The sequence below is a fragment of the Labrus mixtus genome, chromosome 21 (genome assembly GCF_963584025.1).
Source record: "Labrus mixtus chromosome 21, fLabMix1.1, whole genome shotgun sequence".
Lineage (NCBI taxonomy): Eukaryota > Metazoa > Chordata > Actinopteri > Labriformes > Labridae > Labrus > Labrus mixtus.
The window spans coordinates 6,323,906-6,344,411 of record NC_083632.1 but is presented as its reverse complement, the minus strand read 5'-3'; the positions used below and the strand labels follow the sequence as shown (position 1 = coordinate 6,344,411).

The 20,506-nt window shown below is 41.7% G+C and overlaps 2 protein-coding genes across 2 annotated transcripts; one reads left to right on the top strand and one right to left on the bottom strand.

Moving 5' to 3' along the window:
* Window positions 1-312: 312 nt before the first annotated feature.
* Window positions 313-4,154, top strand: arl3b (ADP ribosylation factor like GTPase 3b). The gene is made up of 6 exons (XM_061028784.1): window positions 313-460; window positions 989-1,132; window positions 2,033-2,149; window positions 2,248-2,298; window positions 2,834-3,019; window positions 3,112-4,154. Exons 1-6 carry the CDS (start codon window positions 458-460, stop codon window positions 3,157-3,159), a joined length of 549 nt encoding a protein of 182 aa, XP_060884767.1. The 5' UTR covers window positions 313-457; the 3' UTR covers window positions 3,160-4,154.
* A 6,556-nt stretch (window positions 4,155-10,710) lies between these two features.
* Window positions 10,711-20,452, bottom strand: trim8b (tripartite motif containing 8b). The gene is made up of 5 exons (XM_061029100.1): window positions 18,620-20,452; window positions 13,604-13,699; window positions 13,200-13,465; window positions 12,948-13,063; window positions 10,711-12,853 (listed from the first exon to the last, which is right to left on the bottom strand). Exons 1-5 carry the CDS (start codon window positions 19,223-19,225, stop codon window positions 12,153-12,155), a joined length of 1,785 nt encoding a protein of 594 aa, XP_060885083.1. The 5' UTR covers window positions 19,226-20,452; the 3' UTR covers window positions 10,711-12,152.
* Window positions 20,453-20,506: the final 54 nt, after the last annotated feature.

The window sequence follows — 20,506 nt, the reverse complement described above, 5'->3', positions numbered from 1 at the left end:
CTGGCGCCTCATAAAAATTAAATGAAACACAACAGGTGACATAACCTACCACAAAGTGTAAAAGAGAGGCCACTTGATAGCAGTATATATATATACATATAAATATTGTATAATATAAACGCATAGGGTAAACGGGGTTGTGGGCGGATCCTGAAAAAGGACAAACTATCGCGATCGTTTTTCGCTTTATTGTGGAGAGTTGGGAGAGAATCAGTAGGGGTTCATAAAGGGAGCAAAACAAGCCCCAAAACCTCGCGACTGACTATATTTGCAAGCGACTTTACAGGAAAAAAAACAAGCCCAAAAAGTCGCTTATAACAAGCGGACCTGGCAACACAGCTCGGGACGTTAAACTCGTCTTCCATACGTTGCTTGAGTTTTTGTGCGTGACTTTGCGTCTGACGTCACCCCCCCCTTAGTAACCCTCGGCGGCGTCTCCAAGAGCGAAGGCAACAAGATGGTGAGTTCAATTTAACGGCAATAATTAGACATTAACAATAAAAAATAATCTTAAAAAAAATGCGCAGATAGTCACATAAAGTCGCGCTCGCTCGAGTATAGCCGCGACTTAAAGGCTACGACTATCCGGAAACTTACCCGGAGATAAAAACATTCAACTGTGCAACAAAAAAAAAAAGCTGTCTGTTGCTTCGTTTAGTTATCAAGGGAGATTAGCTTCGTTAGCTGCCTTTAGCATCCACAAGGTGCCGTCAACTACACTTGTATTCAAACAGCTAGTCCATGAGGCACTGATAACAAAGTGGATGTGATTAGCTGCTTACTGTTGTCTTCTGTTATCAGGACGAGGAGTTGCATGCTCATCTTAGAAGAAGAAGAATACTTGCACGGCCTGTTAGTGAGGATAGAAAGAAGAGATTTGTTTCCACAATGGTGGTTAGCTGCACCAGTGTTCCCCCCCCCCCCCTGTCCTGTCCTGTCCCCCCCTCCCCCTGGTCAAAGTAACACCACATTGATGTTTTCTCTGCAGGGATTACTGTCTATTCTTCGGAAGCTAAAGAGCACACCAGACCAGGAGGTGAGGATACTGCTGCTGGGTCTGGACAACGGAGGGAAGACCACCTTGCTCAAACAGCTGGCATCTGAAGACATCAGCCACATCACCCCCACACAGGTAAGGAGAGAAGTCCTCAAACGCACACCACCTCCAGAAAGAGGAGATTTACATTTTTTTTTGTATATAGTAGTAATCATTTATTTCGGTCACAAGAAAAAACAAAAACATCTTGACCGAAAAGGTGTAGGCTGAAGCTTTATGTTATTAGGATAGGATAATACTTTATTGATCCCCAGAGGGGAAATTCGGGCGTTACAGCAGCACAGACAAGAAAGCTCAACAATACACATTAAACAGAATCGACAAGATAAATAAAAATAAAAACAGGGGGTACATACAGTACAAAATGAATGATGAAGTTAACCATCCAGGGAGTTGAGACAGTATTTGCAGAGAACGACAAGATAAAGTGACAAGTGATTAAAGTGACTTGGTATGATAAAATAGCAGCAAGTCATGTAAAACAGCAGAGAAGAGAGACAGTTATATAATATAATGTAGTATAATATAATATAATATAGTGCAGTATGAACAATATAGTGTAATATAATGAAATGTTATATAATATAGACTAGTATAATAATATAATGAAATATATAGAATGTACAGTATATATGTATATATATATTGATGCTAAATAATAATAATAATACAATGATAATAATGAAGCAGGTCATGGGGGTAGTGTTTTATGGGGGTGAAGTTATTACACCTTCCCTTATTACAAATCATATTATTTAAGACACGACTAGTTTGGGTTACAAAAACAAAACATAGAAGAATTTATTTCAAAACAAAACAAATGAAACAAACAGAAGTCACACTCACACAAAAAAATAATCAAACCGACCTTTTATATTTGTTAAGCACCATTTAAAAAAAAAAAAAAATTGAAATCTGGAAAGTGCATATGAATTATGGTCTGCGCTAATTTAATATACTTGATGTATTCTTCAGGGATTCAACATCAAAAGCGTCCAGTCTCAGGGTTTTAAACTGAATGTTTGGGACATCGGAGGCCAGAGGAAGATCAGGCCTTACTGGAGAAACTACTTTGAAAACACAGATGTACTTGTGAGTGGGCAAAGCAAGTCAATTTTAACCTGGTAATAGATAGTAAAGTCCATGTTTATAACACATGCTAACATGAAAACATCCTTTTTATTTTCCAGATTTATGTAATTGACAGTGCTGACAGAAAGAGATTTGAAGAAACAGGCCAGGTATGTAAAATGTATATAATTGTTTTTTTTCTGACCCCTTTGTTTGTAAAACTGAAACCGTTACTTGATTTTCTAAATTGTCCCAATTACTTTTTTGTTAATGTACTAATTGTAATAAATAATGTCAGTGTTTATACGATTTATTTTTTGTTTTGTCTGAGAGGTTTTTAAATATTTGGGAACATGTCTCAATATAAAAATGTGATGTGCAAGACTATAATATCTCTTGACAAGAGTTTCATATTTTCTATTGAATAAATTGTGATTTAAAAAATAAATACATAACTTAGACCAAATCATTCAATGCAGAGGCTTAGTGATACATAATCATGGTGTGTGAAATATGTCTGTTTTTCTTTATAGTTCAAGGACGCAGCACTTCTGTATTGTGTGTTTTATCACTAGAGTCCAAGTTGGAGTCTCGATTTGTCAGCTCAGATTTGTACTTTCAGGAAGCACTGGCGCATCTCCTGTGTCAGTACTTGTGTCTGTGTGTCCTGCAGTATATTTTACAGAGGCTGTTTGTTGGTTGCAGGAGCTGGCTGAGCTGTTGGATGAGGAGAAGTTGAGTGGCGTCCCCGTGTTGATCTTTGCAAACAAGCAGGACCTGCTGACAGCTGCTCCAGCCTCAGAGATCGCTGAGGGTCTCAACCTGCACACCATCCGGGATCGCATGTGGCAGATCCAGTCCTGCTCCGCCCTCACTGGTGAGGGGATTCAGGTGAGCATACAGGGCCGGGCGTTCCCTTGCGATGCATTTGTTTTTTTTTTTAATTTTCCTCTTCTCACTGTGCTGCTTTTGTTCTTTCTCAGGAGGGCATGAATTGGGTCTGCAAGAGCGTCAACTCAAAGAAAAAATAGCTTCTCCTCTAGTCTTCTACTTCTTCGGAGGAACAGCAGCAGCAGTGACAGCCGCACACACACATACACTGACACACATTTTACCCTCCTGAGCCTTAGAACGATGGGATATACCTGTGAATGTAAACACACTACTAATCCAACATGGACTTCGAGTTTTTAACACCCTGCATTCTTCTTTTACTGTCGTCAAGTAATGTCAACGCATCTTCCTAAAGCGAGGAGGGTTTTGACCTCAAAGGGAACCGCTTGCCCTCCACCCAGACAACCCACGTCATCACCGCAATCCCAGCCAATCACCAGCCACCATCCTTCGCCTGTCACGACCTCAAACATTCCCATTAAACTGCTGTCTTTCGTTTTGAATTCCAGCTTGTTCTGTAATCCTTCTCCTCCATCTCATTCTTCCAGGTTGATATGTGTTGTTTTTTTTATCATTCATCATTTATCATGGTATGTAAAGTATCATTCCACGATGGCTGTAAGTGCTTGTCCTGCTATGGCTCTGTTTGAAGTGAGGTATATTTTTGTAATTGTTTTATTTATGGTGAAGTAGAGTGTGGAGTGCTTTAAAAAAAAAAACAACTGGTGTGGTGTGTGTGATTTCGAGCATGTTGGAGGAACGGTCCAACTCTACCATTGAAAGATTAATACGTTACATGTTAATATGTATAAAAAAAGGCGACGAAATGAAATGGTTAAGAGCAACTACATTTTTGGATCAACTGTAAATAGCTCAGCCCCGTGTTTATATATTATGTTATGCACATATTGTAGAGTACATGTCACCCTGCTGTACTCTGTAACCTATAATGTTTGCATATCTAATATAAGCTGGCAGGTTTTTGACCGAGGTACTGTACGTCCTGATGCATTTCTTTGTGCTTCTCGGGTTAGTGAGGGAATTCACTCTTGGCGTTTCCTTTTGATATTCTTGAATGTAATCTGTCCAGAATTGAAGGTACTGTATGTGAATAAAAAAATATAAGATATAAGATATGGCTGTTGCTGGATTCTTACCATTTGAATGAACATTTTTCACTCGCATCACGCAGGGACTTGTCCGACTAGCCTCCGGTGGCTCAGTGTCCGCGGCAGGTGGAGACAGCTGTTCATGACAGCACCAAGGCGTGTGTGGAGAGCCCTCTGCGGAGCTCTATAGAATCAGTACAGCATTGAATTCAGTAAACAAATGTACTGGTATCATGGGGGAGTTAGAAGACAATGAGCCCTCCATCGGTAATAAATTGCAGAAAGACACAATAAGTACATTTTTGTGTCTCACTGGTTTTCCCTCACCTCATGGCTGCGTTGCATCCGTTTCAATTTCTCTGCTTGACTCTTTTGTGCTCATTTGCATCTCAATGTAGTTTTTTTTTCCTCTTGTTGTATCTTTATGGTCGTTCAACGTGTTCACTTTATTTGTCCTTATAGTAATTCTGTCTCTGTTGAAGTCTTTGTCTTTATAATTGTTTTGCATCTGTGTAACCCTTTGGTGTCAGTTTAATAACTATGTTACTGCCGCGTTGTTTACGTCTCGCTTGTCGTCTCGCAGCTCAGTCAAATTGTGTCTCTTTGAGGTTGATATGTGTCGTCTTTAATTAATTCAGTATCTAGTTGTATGTGTTTTCTGTTTTGAGTTTCTAGCTGTGTAGCACCCTACTGTGGAAGTAGTTTCTTGTCTTTTCATAGTGAAGTCAGTGTGTCTCTCTAGTTATTTTATGTCTCTATGTAGCTGATTTGTGTATCCTAGCAGTTGTTTGTTGTTTCTGTTTATAATATTTTTTATTTTCCTCTAATTTCATTTGGTGTCTCTTTGTAGTTATTTGTGTGTCTGTGGTTGGCTATTGTCTCCTTAGCTTTATTGTTCGATATCTTTTTCCTTTTCACTTCTGTATGTTGTCTCTCTTTGTTGTTGTTTGATGCCCCGATGTGGTTTTTAATCTCTTTCCTCTCAGCTATCTTTGTCAGTCTTTTGTGTCTCTCAGTAGTCTTTTCTGCCTCCCTGAGCGGTCCCTTTGCATATTATCGTGGACCTATTTTTTTTTTTTTTTTTTTTTTTACCGACTTTCTGACAAGAAATGTTAACAATCCCACAAACAGAGGCCCTGGTGCAGGGGCCCCATGACCTGTGCCCAGTAGGCCAGTCGAGCAATCCATCCATGACTGGGTGACAGGAGAACACAGGAAGACATTGTTTTTTTGTACGATTGGGTCAAGAAAGCCTGACAACCACTGACCTGTAAGAATGAAAAGTTTTAATCATGTCAGAAAATAAAGGCCCATTTCATTTCTCACTTAAAAAAGAATCTTAAATGAACAGTTTGCTTGTTGAATGCTCCGGATGATACAGGAACTATGTTTTTGTGTTGGTGTTAACAGAATTATTATCCATCGTATCTGCTCCGTTCTGACACGCAGGAGTTTCAGGCAGGTGGTGCTGTTTCCACCTGGTCGGGTTAGTGCCCTCATGGCCTGAGGCTTGACAGTTAACCTGCACTGCACAAATCTGATCCCCCTCCTCCAAGGCATCATGTCGGGCTGTGGGCTGGATACACAGGAGACCACCTGCATGTGTCTGTCTGTGGGGGTGGGGGTTGAAGACATCAGTCTGACAACATTATGTTCTCTCAGCTTCCACCCAATGGTAGAAGATTATTATAGACATCTTCTCAATTTCTTAAACTTCACCTCATTTCAAGGGTTCCTATTGTGCTCACTTCACTTCAATAGATTAGCTTATAAAATGATGCCTTATTAGCGTTAAAGCTCGGCTTGATTAGCATACTGCTAGGCTACATGAATGACTCAGAGCAAAGTTAGCTGTAGCCATCCTTCTGTTAGCTCTTTAAAAGTATAAATACAATTGCTGGTCAAAAAATGGATGCCTTTGGTTTCTCACAAGCTAATGAGATACCAATCAGTCTAATGAGCTAACGAACATGCTGAACAAAGAGGTACATGTAACCCAAAGAAAGTGTCTGCTGAAACCTAATACTTAAACAATAATTGAATAATAAATATATAGGCTCTACTTTTAAAATCAGCATTATAAGTCATTATTAGCACATTAGCATGTTGATGTTAGCTTTTATCTCACCGTGCAGCGACATCGCTCTTTGTTTTCTTTACCTCATAGCTGTTTTATTGTTAGCTACAATATCCTACTAAAGGCATCTTTTATTTAACAAAATAACTATCGGATTTCTTTGTTCATTACTTTTATCATCTTGTCTTTAATTGTAAAAAGTAGGCCGACCCTTGCAGTGAATCCAGCACATGGTTAGAGACTTTGGGTCGGGCCAGGCTTTGAATTAGCTTGTTGTATTTTCAGACCTATTGTTCGTGTAAAACATAACTCAAGAATATACACTGTTAGCGTTAAATTCAATGTAATATCAGCCTTTTTAGATGACGAAATGTGGTTAAAAAGCTGTGTGTGATTCAGCACTGCAACATCTTAACGTTCTGTCTTATTTATTGTTTGTAGCTGAAATGAGACGGTATGTTTGGTAGAAGTTGTCTTTGTGCCTTACAGGCTTATTTCTGAACTCCACACTACATTCAGGTCATAAATAATTGCCTTGAGTAAGACATTTGAAGGTGTTATGTGTCCAACAGACTGTTCCTGCCGATGGAACGGAGTGCTGTGTTTGACTTTGACATTGCATGAGACTGATTCAGAGGGCCTCAGAGACTTACAGCAGCCTCGTCTTCCCTCACAAAGATTCTGTTTGTTCACCCTCAGACAGACAGGATGTACTTGTATTGTTACTCATCTGGATTTTATCTCCCTGTTAAATTAGATTCACGGAAAGAATCGTGGAAAGTACAGTACGATGCAGGCTATGGGGTGACATAAAGACAGAGATATTTAGATGAACGATGAGAGACATCGGGACATGAAGAACAGCCCTCTGAAGTCTTCAAACTTTTTATAGTCTATGTGGATTACACCTCTGGGAATAATAATAAAAAAAGCACATAAACACACACACCAAAATGAAAATATAGCCTCTTGGTGTTCTTTCAAACCTGCAAATAAAAGAACAAAAACAATTTGCGGTTTTTCAACCAGTGAATTTTCCGCCACACATTTATATGTATGTGGGCAATTTGATGCATGTGACGGAGATACATATCAGATACGTAGGCGAACCAAATTACTGCCTTTCTCCCTTCTCGTGGATCAGACAGCTGTTCAGCAGCTGTGTGCGCAAGTGTGAGAAAATGTGTGTGTCAGGAGACTGAGAGGGGGCGTGTTTGTCAGTGTGAGTGTGTGTCAGAGAGTGAAAGATAGAAAAAGCAGCACTGTAATTTATGTTGCACCTCCGACCCCACGGTTCTTGGCTGCCTGTGTCTCTGCGGTGTTTTGCTGACGCGAGGAAAAGAGAAAAGGCAGCACATCAGACCTGTACTTCCACCAGCTCCAGAGTGGAGAGCTCGTAGTCAGAAGAGAAGAAGCGACATGATTAAAATGTGTTTTATGTGTTACTTTAGGTTCTGATTGATGCCCCTTGAAAGATTTTCTTCAATAGATTAAAAGTTAGATGTTTAATTTGCATTTTTCTGAACACTAAAAAGACTAAAATGTAAGCACTCAGTTTAAAAGGGAATCACTTAGGTTGTAAAAATGTCAAATGTACAATCTTGATAAAAGCCTCATTTTTGTAAAATGGTTTTAATATTTTGAATATGAGTTTGATGTAAAGATTACAACTCGGAGGATTAATGGTAAACATTAACTACAGGCCAGAATCAGTCAAATAAAAAAACTGCTAGGCTAACTATTAAGATATTACATTTTGTATGTTGTTGATCCAAACAAATGAACAGTTTTACAAAAAGTTGTGCCCGAGCTGTTGGATTTTAGATGTTTCTTTTGATGAGCAGATTGCATAAAGCTAAGCTAAACAGCAAATATTCAAAGTCTTAGCTGATTTCCTATTTTCAGGTTTGTATGTTGTTTTTTTGCTAAGCTAAGCTACACAGCTGCTAGCTCAACACAACCGGCTTATATTTAATGAACACATGATATATTTTTTGGGTTGGTTTTCCCTTCCTATTTTCCAGGCTAGCCGTTTCCCTCGAAACAGTTAAACAATGTTAAGCCTATGTAATAATAATAATAATAATAATAATAAGCTAATGGTTTCCCCCTTGTTCAGTCTTTTGCTAACTAGCATCTAGCATTTGGAAAACAACTTCAAAGCAAAGAAAAGGTTTTAAATTAATATTTTCTAGCTGGTTCAGTTCAGTTGGATTTTGTTTTCTGTTTTTTTTACAAGCTAGCTGTTCCCTCTTTTAACGTTTGTGCTAAACCAGAGACGGGCAACTTTGGTCACAGCAAGGGGCCACATTCAATTAATTCTCACCGCCAGACGGCCAAATTGTAGGATACAAAAACGATTACAGTCAATTATGTCTCAAATTTAACTCAACATGTACCTGTGATCAAATATTATTATGGACATATTTCTGGTTTTCATGATTTCATGGCAGATTTTGTCGTGTTTTTCTTCATGTTTCCAATTAGTTGATGTGTAAAATTTGACCTGAGGGCCACGTTGAGGGTTGATGGGGGCCGCATGTGGCCCACCCCTGTGCTAAACTGAGCTAAGCTAACTGATTGGTAGCTTAATTTTGAGCTTAGGTTACGAAGTATTTTCTCATTGTTCAGTTTATTTTACCTGTTTCCAGGCTAGCTGTTTTCCTTATGTTCCCAAATGTTTACACTAAGCTAAGCTAAGTGGCTGATAGTTTGACATTAAGACTTTTAAAGATTAGATTACATATAAACATTGTTCTTTATTTCTCCTGTTATGTTCAGTCTTCAGGCTTGCTCTCAAACCTATTTACCATAGACACACAGGAGTATTTTCCACAGCCTCACAGCATTGCTTGATTTTCTAGATAAAACACACGCCATCTTTGTTCCACATTCTTCACCAACAAACGTTTATTTCTCTCTTATGAAATAGTTTTTTATATCCCCGTTCCCTGTTCAGTCACTCAAACACACAAGTGGATCATACCGACTGCCTGCATGGGGATTGGGCCTGATAGTGCCGTGTAGGGCAAGGCAGTAATGTAACAACCTAATCAGACTGAGGGGAACACACACACACACACACACTCTTTGACTCTTCATCTTAAACCTCGATCTCTCCATCCTGTTTTCTCTCTGTGGGCCTCCACCCACACACGGGCCCTGATTGTACAGGGTGGACACAGACGTTTAACATTTTTGTTTCAGTAGTTTTATCCTTCAGTTGTTGTATCTTTAAAAATAAATACGGCAGAACAGGAAGTCAGCACATTTGATTTTAAAGACAGAAAGGCCTGGATTGTGAAATGTCGGCGCACAAGTAGGAGGATGTTGTGTTTGGTCGAAAGACTTGTGAAAAGACAGCAAATGGCTGTTTGTGGAGTACTGCAAACACTGTGGGCAAGTCTCTGTTTAATACATTTGCTGACAATGTAAAGTGGCATTAATTGAATTTAACTTTGGTCAATTGGACGTAGCCTACATTTGATTTTTGTCTAGATATAACAGAAAGATGGCTGCTGAAATGTTTCCTAGAAATGCAACATTAACTTACTGTATGTGGAGAAAATATTTCCATCTTGTGATTTTGCACTGAAAAAGAGTGTGTTGCGTTTCTGATGTGGTAAATATATTAAAAACTAATCGCATCTGAAGGTCGCTTTGTCCTGGTTTGTTTTTAACAACATCACACGGACACCTTTAATGCTTGAATAAACGTTTCTCTCTCTACTAATGTGCACTTGCTGTTGTCCGGTCATTACTAGTTTGGTTTTTGCTTGTCGTTGTAGTTATGTAAATTTGTATACGTTTGCCAACTTGCCAAAGGACTACAGATGGAAACTAGCTTATGGCAACAATCTGGCATATTAACATTTTTATGTTCATAAATTGGCATTGTCCCTTTTTTAAAATTAATAAATAGATAGATCACAAAAGATTTTTAAAAAAAATGTGTGATGCAGATATTATTGGTTTGTCTAATTATGTTCAAATGTACTAAAAATCGGCCGTAGGTTTCTGGTATACCATGAGGATGTAATATGTTGCTGGTTTTCTTCAACATTTTGGCCCACAGACACACACACACTAAACATTTGACCAATGGGATTGCTGGGAACATGAAACCTTTGAAAGGTCCCCCGAATACAGTAAATCGATTTAGAGCATTTTGAGCTGTTGAACAGGGGACGGAGGAAACCTAGATACGCCATCAGGACGCTTTTAGCTTTCAGGTGATTTGACATTAATTTGAGTTTGGGACAAAAGGGAAGTAAAATACAGAAGCCTTGAGCAGACATGCATCCATAGACTTCCACGTTTGGTTTACGACATACAGAATTTGAGAGCTCAAGAAATCTGTTCATTACATCGTCTCAGGAAAACAGACTAAATAAAATGTATTGATGCACGTCCACTTAGGGCTTTCTGGTATTAACGTGCTCCATTATCACCATATTTATCCCTTAAATGAACATGAGGAAATAGACTTGACTGAGTTCACACCAGTTTTAATTTGTTCGTTTATTTGGAACCCTTCTCCAAATCACGTCTGCAATTTTTCCATTTCACAAAATATTTACAAAAAAAGATACTTTAATGTTGGTTTTTTTATTCATGTTAACTGTTGTAACAGCTCCTTTTTAGGATGATGACAATTGCTTACATCTTGCAGTCCAGTCTAGTTCTTTTAGAAAAAGTTCATGAAAAAAAGTCCTTCCACTCTCCTTATTTTCAGTTCTGCATACATTTATCCCCCATTGTTCTTCTTCTTCTTTTGAGTGCTTTAAAAAAATCTTCCTTGCATGCTTTCAGCTGCAAACAGGAAGCCAAGAGCTTGTGTGCTTATTGAGAGGAAGTGACATCTTTGCCCTGCAGGAAGTACAATTACAGCATCATCAGATCCTCCAGATGCTTGATTGGTTTGGTTTGTCAAGTCTTGTCTTTTTTCTCTAAAATCATAGAGTCTCTCTAGTTGAGCAATAAACATACAGATGTACCAAATAACACAAAGTCATTATAAGTACTAAATGGAAACAGTCTTTGTCAGAAGAAGAGCTTCTGTCCTGTGGGGAGCCTGGGAGCAGAAAAAAAGAGCATTGAGAATAAGAACAATATTCCCAAATGTTAAGCTCTTATATCCCTCTGCAGGTCTGTAGTCCAAGCATAACAAGGCGTCCACAAGTGCATTGTGGGTGTTCCATGGAAGAGCGTTTAGTGTTCAAGCCGTACAATCCATCCCTGAACTCAGCAAAAAAAGGAAGAGTTGCCATGATGATAAAAATCAAGGAGACACGAAGGGGATGCAGTGCCTCATTAAAGGATCTATCAAACAAAGTGAGCCGGGCAGAGCAAAATGTGATGCTAATAACATAAGGCAACTGACCTCAGTACGACTGGAGGGGCGATTATATCAGACGAAGCGCTAAACTGGAAAGGTCAAACCTGCACGGTGATATCGCTTTTCCCTTTAACGTCAGTAAGAAGCTGTGAAGAGGCATGAGAAGATTTCCTAATAAAAGTTCATTTTCTATCAATCCGTCTCCTGCACTATAAATAAAAGGATGCAGGGATGTCTCCTCTCAGGCCTCTGGTTTGTCGTTAATGTGTAAAACGCTGAGCTAAGTTGTGCCAGAGTGATGCAGATGGCTGTTTATGTATCATACACAACATGAAACACTGACTGAAAATGAAAAATAATGAGAAAAATAAACACACAAAGAGATCAACCCTGCCCCCGAATATTTGTATATGTTCTAGATCAGTGTGTGGATATCAATTTTAATATTCTACTGGGTGTGTAGACAATAACTGCATTGTGTTTTATGGTTAATAAGTCAGTAAAGGTGTGCTATTTTGGTGCCTGTCTCTATATCCAAGAGTGTTTGTATATGGGTGTGTGTGTGTGTGTGTGTATGTGTGTGTGTGTGTGTGTGTCTCTACTCTGTTAACTGGTGACATAGTGCTTTGTAGACGGCTGCCCATATAGCCCGTAAAAATCTGCGTGTCTGTGTGTCTGAGAGGCGTCTATCCAGTCCCTCACAGCCAGGCCCTGCATGGACGGACCTCCAGAGGCCAGACCAGGGGGAGGGGGGTAGTCCTGGGCGCTGACCCAGGGGAAGGAGCCTGAACGTGGGTACGGAGGGTGGCTGCGGTGGCCTGACACAGAGGGCACTCCGGAGCAGTAGCAGTTATCCATCGTGCACACCAGGATCTTGCGGCCGCCGTACTGAGGCAGCACGGCCTGCTGGGAGGAGTGCGAGGAGCTGCTGCCTCCCGGAGGAAAGTGCGAGGAGCCGAACACGGAGCCCGAGTGGTGGTTGGTCAGAGAGCCGCTTCCGCTTCCTGTCCCACTGCTCTCGCTGATGTGAGGCGGGCCGCAGGGACCGAGAGGCTGCTGATTGGTTGACTGGCCTTCTCCGGAGGCGGAGCCAGAGCCCAGGTAGGGCTGTTTGGATAGGGATGAGGAGGAAGATGAGGAAGAGGAGGAGGAGTCCTTGAAACCTGGCGCAGCGTTTTTTCCGGCGTTCCCGCTGCCCTCTGGGAAGGCAGTGGAATGTTTCCGTTTCTCTGTTCCCGAGCCAGAGCTCTGGCCGCTGGGATACGCAGGAACAGACTGCAGGAAGGTTGAGGGAGGGGTGAGGGGAGCTGAGAGAAAAGAGAAAAGGTGAGAAATAGGAAGACATAAGTGGTAATAAAAATAAGAATACAGTCATAAAAGTAAAAGTGTTTGAGATCCTACCTTCCAACGTTCTCTTCAGGCTCTTCTCTCTTTTTGAGATTTCAGAGAGGAACAGTTTGGAGTTTAGATTACCCACTTTGTACGGAGGGAGACTGCTGCCCACACATGCCTGAGACCTGCAACAAGCGCCAAGAGACATGCAGAATTCAAGATAAGACGTCAGCTCGGAAGCACAACCTGCATATTACAGGCCCACCGGCATAAAAGGAAAATGTTCATTTTATGATCCACGGCTGGCAATTTTTCTCTCACCTGTCTGTGAGGATTTTAACAGGCTTGGTGTTTTTCATGAAGCTCAGTTCCTCTGCCTTGTTGAAGGCCGTGTGGATGGAGCTCAGCAGCTTCTGGGCCTCGTGGCGCTGCTCGCCTAGAACCAAAACCTGGGCGGCATTCTCCTGGCAGAACCGAGCCTGAGCGCGATCAAGAGCCTCCAGCGTCCGACCCAGATCCTCCTCCAGTAGCTGGTGCATCCGCTGGTACTGCAGACGCACTTCCTCTTTCAGCTCACACACTCTGTCCTGTGGCGGAAACAAACATGGAAACACAAACGTCAATCCCCTTCAAAATGTCCTTTTTATGTTAACACACGCTGCTCAGAATCTCTGGAAATGTGTGTAGAACCGTTTACGCCCACATAGCCGGGTGCTAAAACTCACCTCCACCACACACTTGTCGGAGTCCAGTTTGCAGAGCTGCTCTTCGATCTCCTGCACTCGTTCCTCCACATGCTCCTGCTGTCTTAAAAGGTTTTGCTGTGAAAGGAGACAAACAGGAAAGAAAGAAAGAAAAAGAGAGTTAATGTTTGGGAAGCTGTGACCTCAGCTAGCCACCAGTCTCCCTCCTCATGCCTCAGATATTAGAATCCAGGAGCCTGCTAATTTAGTCTCCATCCAACACACAATCCCTGTGGGGGAGGAAGGGGAGGGTGTGCTGTCATAGCAACCAGCAACTATTTTGTGTTTGCATTAGTGAGTGAGGACTAATGTTGGGGGAGCTGGGGGCAGCGAGCAGAGATAAATAAATGGGCATACAGAGGAAGAAAAAGCTCCAAGACCTCCTCTCTGTATTTAGTCTTAAAGATGCACATGTATTCAGAGAGAGGAGTTTACTCTGTGAGCAACGCTGTGTCAACAACAACACTTATTTAAACGCAGACGATTACATGTGAACCTGAGATGTCTCAGATTTTGGTCAAAAGAAGTTAAAAGATAATGAATGGCCCCATATGAGACCAACAATCCTTTATGTCCCTCTTCACGAGTTCGTCTGGGAGCACAAAGGTTGTTGACAAAGAATTTCTAATCCCTCATGTGATTAATATTTAATGTGAGACATGAATAATCTTCAATCTACATGAAATGAATGAAGAAATGGCTAATTAGATTGTGAAGTAAGAAATAATGAAATGACGCCAGTTTGAACCATATTAAAATATCCCACACTTAAAATGTGGTAACGTGGGGCGCTGAAGGCCAAGTGGCAGCATCATCTCCATTCGGAGAGTGTGAAAACAAAATGCAGAATCTGTACACACGGCACGATTTTTGGGATTGGAAGCGTTCCGGTTTTCTGTTTGTAGTCTGAGTGTCGTTGTCCTGTAGCATTCAAACGAGCATCGACTGAATCATGGATAAAAGGTAATGTGGAGTGCAAAAGGGGCAGAACACATCAGCCTTCATTGGACAACAATTTAGTTTTCATCAAACACCATAACTGGATATCTGGGTCCAAGTGAATCCGCCAATCCAATTTTAGAAAAAGAGCAAATCAACAGTATTCATCTATGATACTGTCTCCAAGCTCCTTTATCGCTACTCAAACTGTAAACATTTACATGGAAACAGAAGTATTTTATTGTTTACTGCTGGCTACACCAGAAGTCCCCAAAACTGGCCATCCAGTCCCAAAGGCTTTTTAGTAATTAGAAGATAACCAATGGGTTTTAAAATTGGACACAGCATGAGCTTTGAGCTAAGTGCTAACATCAGCACATTAGTTGGACCATAAAAAACCTCTATGTAAAACAGCCAAAGATATGGCCTGCCACCAAAATACTATTCTTTTTCTGACCTCACTGAGTGGGTTGTAGTTTGTTTTTCACATTTCCATTGGTGTTATCCAGTGGAGGATGTTATTTGTCAGACTCTTTATATTGACATGTTGGGTCTAGTGATTTGTACAATCAGTCGACTTAACAGTCAAACAAAGTCACCCTCACTGGTCACTGTGTTAGTAACTAGTTTTTGTACCGTCTTAAGATGAGGGTACTTCCTGTTTGGATGGAAATCTGCTTTTATTTTGAAAGAAATTAATGAAGTTCTTGTCGATCGAAGGTTACAACATTAACTTAACCATGGCCAAAGGAAATCGTTATGGATCTAAAAGTAAATGAAAGCAGCGAACAGTAACGGTAAAAAGGGGGAAATGTTTAATGTCCCAGGGTGGATATTACTTCTGACTCGTCAACTGAGCCGTCTGGGTTTTTTTTTTTTTAAATAGAAATGAGCCATTCAAAGAAGTAGGTTGTCGTTCTTTTCCAACACTGGGACTTCAGGGAGGTGCTGCGATGGCTGACCTATGGTGCATCTACTGGACAAAAGAGCTGGCGATTAATGCAGTTTTTTAAAAGAAACGGTAGCCTAATTCTGAAATTTATTTAGAGCTTTAAAAAATGTTTTGACCCACATGCTGTGTCGTCTCTAAATGCATACATTTAGTGTCAAATCAATTATGTCCTGTTAATGAAAAAATAGAAAACTAGATATAAATGTTGATTTATTTTTTTTAGATAGAGCGGCTCGTTTGGACAAAGTTGAAAAATACTCTTTTCAGGAAGGTTTCTCTGTAAACAACATTCTAGAAATCTACTGGGGTCTGACACAAATCAATAATCTGTTGTTTTTCACAGGCAGAAGGTCTGTTCACATGCAATAATCATCATCATCATTATGATATCCAATCCCTCCAACTGAACAACAGCTGATTTTATCATCAGTGATCAGCTGCTGTAGAGCTTGATAGGAATGAAAACCTGCATACTCCTGGGTCTCAGTGGCACATGGTTGGGAACCGCTGCCCTAGATATCTTTCACACACACCCACACACACCCCCACACACACACACCCACACACACACCCACACACACACACACACACACACACGCACACAGTTGGCATGGTTAGATCCAGGACTGTGACCTGGTTGTGCTGATTGATTGAGTTAGGCTCCAAGCAGCAGCCAGGGGAAAAACAGGGTCGAAGGAGCCGGAGCGTCCCAGAGGGGGGGGGGGGAGGCAGCTCAATGTATGGGATACCTTTGGGGAATGGAGGGGAGGGCAAAGGGGGTAAAAGGAGGGGAGGGAGCTCTTTAGCTGTCATTTCACCACAGTGTCTTCTCCATCAGAGCAACCAGAGCAGGAGGGCAGGGCCAGAGGGAAGGTCTGTCCTCGCCGGGAGAGGCGGCTGGATGGTGTGAGGGGGTGAGGTGGATTTGGTGGGGGCCCATGGGCGTTGAAGAGCGGGGGGAGGCTGTTGTGATGGGTGTGTGCCGAGGGGGGGCCATTCTGCATGTCTCAGTGATCACCGCTATAAGGGGAAATTTCTTATAGATATATTATAGATCAGGTTTATCAACATCATTGTGTTTTGTATAATCAATATTTTATTTTTTAGGAAAAAGCTAATCGTCACTTATGGGCCTACATACATGTGTGGTGGTGACTGTCTAAGACCCCGTCTGTTCTTTGCCTGTATTTTAATGTTTTGGCTGACGTGGGACGTTTCTGGGTACGTTTCCCCCACCTTACGACAGCACCGAGTACGTTTAGGAGTGGATACAATTCAGCCATTGGACACGATTTAAACAACCAAATATGAAGGGCGCTGACATTTGATTTTTCAGCCAACATGCTTTTGTGATGAGCTAACTTTTAGCTCTCGTCGTCATCACAAAGCTTGGCCAATCTGATTAATTTGTTAACTGTTAAATTTCCCAGGACACATAACTTATACACAGTTGTTTTCTTTACATTAAAATGAGCCTTTAAAAAAAACATTAATTGCAAAAAGTGTGAAGTCAACCATTACTACATTATATTTAAACATAATAATTATTAAATATCTATTTCTGGGTTAAATCCAGCATTAATGACTCTTCCAGCATCATCATAGAAAATTACGTAAAAGCTGCAAATGTGAAGAACATTGGTATAAAAGGTTTTTAAATTCACACAAGGTCCCACCTAATAGTCGTTCCTGTGCCCCAGGTGAACAATTAACTATACATAAAGCTGAGTCATAGCATTACCAGCAAGAAATACACCCAAGCATGTCCCAGTTGACACCTAAACAGGGTGTTGGGTGATCTGCGTGAGTCAGTTAGCGTAGAAGCTTTCTTGGTTCTCCCTCTGACTAAACTGCCCCGTCACAGACCTTGTTAAAAAACAAAAAGAGAGGAGGAAAACCAATCCAACCTCAGCTCCAACGGACTACATCGAGCACCAAACCCCAGGAAGTGAATTGGTTAATAAAAAACCCAAGTAGGCCGCAGAATCAAGTGACAAATCACTTTAATCCCCCTTCCCCTTGTCTCCACTCCCACCCCCTCTCACAACTGGCGATCCCTGAGCTAGGATGCACCTGTGCTGGGGAGATAAGGCCCTCTGAGGGCCCCCTCATTGTTCCACCCTTGACTGCATTGTTTGTCATTCCAACAGATGAGAATGGAGGCTGGAGTAGATCCGTACTGAAAAATGCACAAGACTCTCACACAGGATTTAAAACACAATCAAAATGCAATTGTTCCTTTAAATGGGAAATTCTGTTTTTGATAGAGTGAACTGAATGGTTAAATAAATTAAAGATTAAGAGCAGATCACAGCAGCTCTGTACCCAAAAGTCTTCACTTTTAATATCTTATTTTGCTAAAATCTAAATAAAACGATGCCCTTTGTTGAGATGACGTTTACTTGAAGACTACAAAGAAGTTAAAGATGACCTCATTGGTTATGTGATGCTGTTATGAATGCACAAACACACATTGTGTTACTTAAGCAAAGCTATCTTTTATTAATCGCTGACGAACTTACTAATTCTTTAAAGTAGAGATGTTTCGATACCATCCATTGTTGTACTGGTGTGATTGTCTGAGGGAAAATATTGCCACATTCCTTACATTTTTTTGGTGAAGTAGAGCGGATTTCTGGAGAACAGATAACTTTTAGAAATGCTAATAAATGACGGTACTGGATCTGAGCATAGACTGTCAACTAGCTGGAATCCATTCCTGCATATTAGGGTGTGTATGAGGCATTTTCTAAACTGGTATGGGAACAACACAGCTTACAGTTACAGTTAGGGCCTAGACAAAATAATATGCTCAGGATTGTTGTATTTTGTTTCTGGTCCTTCACAGTTTCCCGCTGTCAAACCTACAGTCTAAAACCTTAAAAGAATCCATTATATAAACAATACACCTTACACTTATAACATCCATGTTTGCTTTCAAAAGATACTTCAATGATTTGACTGAAAATCTTTGTGCGCCAGTATGCGGTTGATGTTTAGTTCTACTTTCCACATGTTTGATACCGCTTCCATTATGAGCCACTGATAAGTGAGTAAACAAGCGTGTATTTGTTTAATGTATGTGTTGAATATAAAACCATCCTTACTCTGATGTCGTTACGTCTCAGCTCCACGTCGGTGACGGCATGTCCGTGGCTGGGGTGGCAGCGGGCGAAGCAGCAGTACTGACACACGGCCGTCTGCTCGGCCTCGCAGTGGTACAGCCTGTATTCGTCGTGCTGCAGGCAGGTCCAGGCCTTCACCGCCTCGGCTTCCACCAACAGGTGCCCAAGGGCCGAGCACGGCTGCTGCAGGTGCGTCTGGACATGAGACTGGCAGCACGGGGCGTTGCAGCGCAGGCAGACTTTCACAGCGGGGAGTGGCGGACCTCGGCGGCACAGGATGCACTGCAGCGCCGGCGTGGTGGCCTTCTCCACGCTCAGGGCGTTGTACTTCTCCACTATGTTGGACAGTTTGTGGTTCTTCTCCAGGCTGGGCTTCTGTGTGTAAGCATGATTGCACTCGGGGCAGCGGGCCAGCGAGGAGTCTTTGGCCCAGGCCTCGCTGATGCAGCCCCGGCAGAAGTTGTGCTTGCAGGGCAGCTGGATGGGATCTGAGAACACGTGCAGGCAGATGGGGCAGATGAGCTCCTCCTCGAAACAGTTCCTCCACGTCTCAGCCATGTCAGAGGTCATCATGGTGCGGGCAGGCATACACCGACTGTTTTCCACCTCCAAGCCTCTCTCTGTGTCCTCAAAGGAAAACTGACACTCTCAAAAAAAAAAAAAAAAAAGAGTCTTAGGGAAAATATAAAAACAGACCTGACGCAGTCCTGACAGATCAGTCTGCGTGTTTTAACCCTTGTGACCAAATCAGACAAGTCTCCCTGACAGGGGGATGAGTATTGCTTATTGCTGCAGCATGAAGGCAAATTCCAGAAATTGACAAGAGAAGGCTTCAGGGCGAGGATGACAACACCTTGGTGATTTCAACACACACAGCAGGGGCTGACGTTGAACAGATTACAGTAAACCGTGCTTTCCTTTCCTCTAAATCACACACAGACACTAACACAGAGGGCCTGCCTTCACAGCCTCTGAGTGTGATCACAGGCCTACAGGAAGCTAAAATCCTGTCTGCTACAGGTAAACCGTGAAATGCAAACAAGGCACAGAGAACTAAATATCTAAAAAAAATCACAAGATCATGGGGTGGATGAATCTCTGTATAGCACATGAAAAGACACTTGATCCTTTTCCTGCTGCCTGCTCAGGCCCTTACCTACTTCAACGTCGGATTATGATTCAGACCAGCAAACGAGGCATGAAAACCTCGAGAAAAGGACTGCTCCAGTCCAGTCCACACCCTGATTACTAATCACACACACACACACACAGACACGGAGCTGTTTTTAAAACCTGAATCTGTTTTTTTTTTTTTTTGTCAGGACCTCAAGGACGCCTGATTCCCTTCAATAATCACAACGCAGCGCAATGCTTTTGTCCGCTGAATCATAAATAAGTATCCGAGGAGCCTCCACCTGCAATTTAATTATACATACACAACCAGGCGACGGCTGGCTGTAGATGAGAAATGCCGTTTTGCAGGTCAGATTGACACCACAGACACCTCCAGTCCTTCAATCTGACAAAAAAGCGACATTTCTGTTTGATGAATAACGCCTGCTATGTGGCACAGCTCGCATATCTGTACACAAGGCCTCGGCTTTTTCCAGCAGTTCACTGTCGACAACAAAGGCCATATAATCTCATTACGCTGAAAATCATAGCCGGGCCATCGTTTTCCAGCCTGTTTACTGCATAGTTAATCGTTTTAATAGTCGAGTCCAGCTCCTGCGCACAAAACAAAGGCTTTTAGGATCCGCAGGAATGTTGGCTGCTGTAGCAGAAGCTTTTTTTTGCTTTCACCCCCCCCTCTCTCCTCCGACACATCAAATATCTATTTTAAAGGTTATTTACTATTATCCAGCTCTG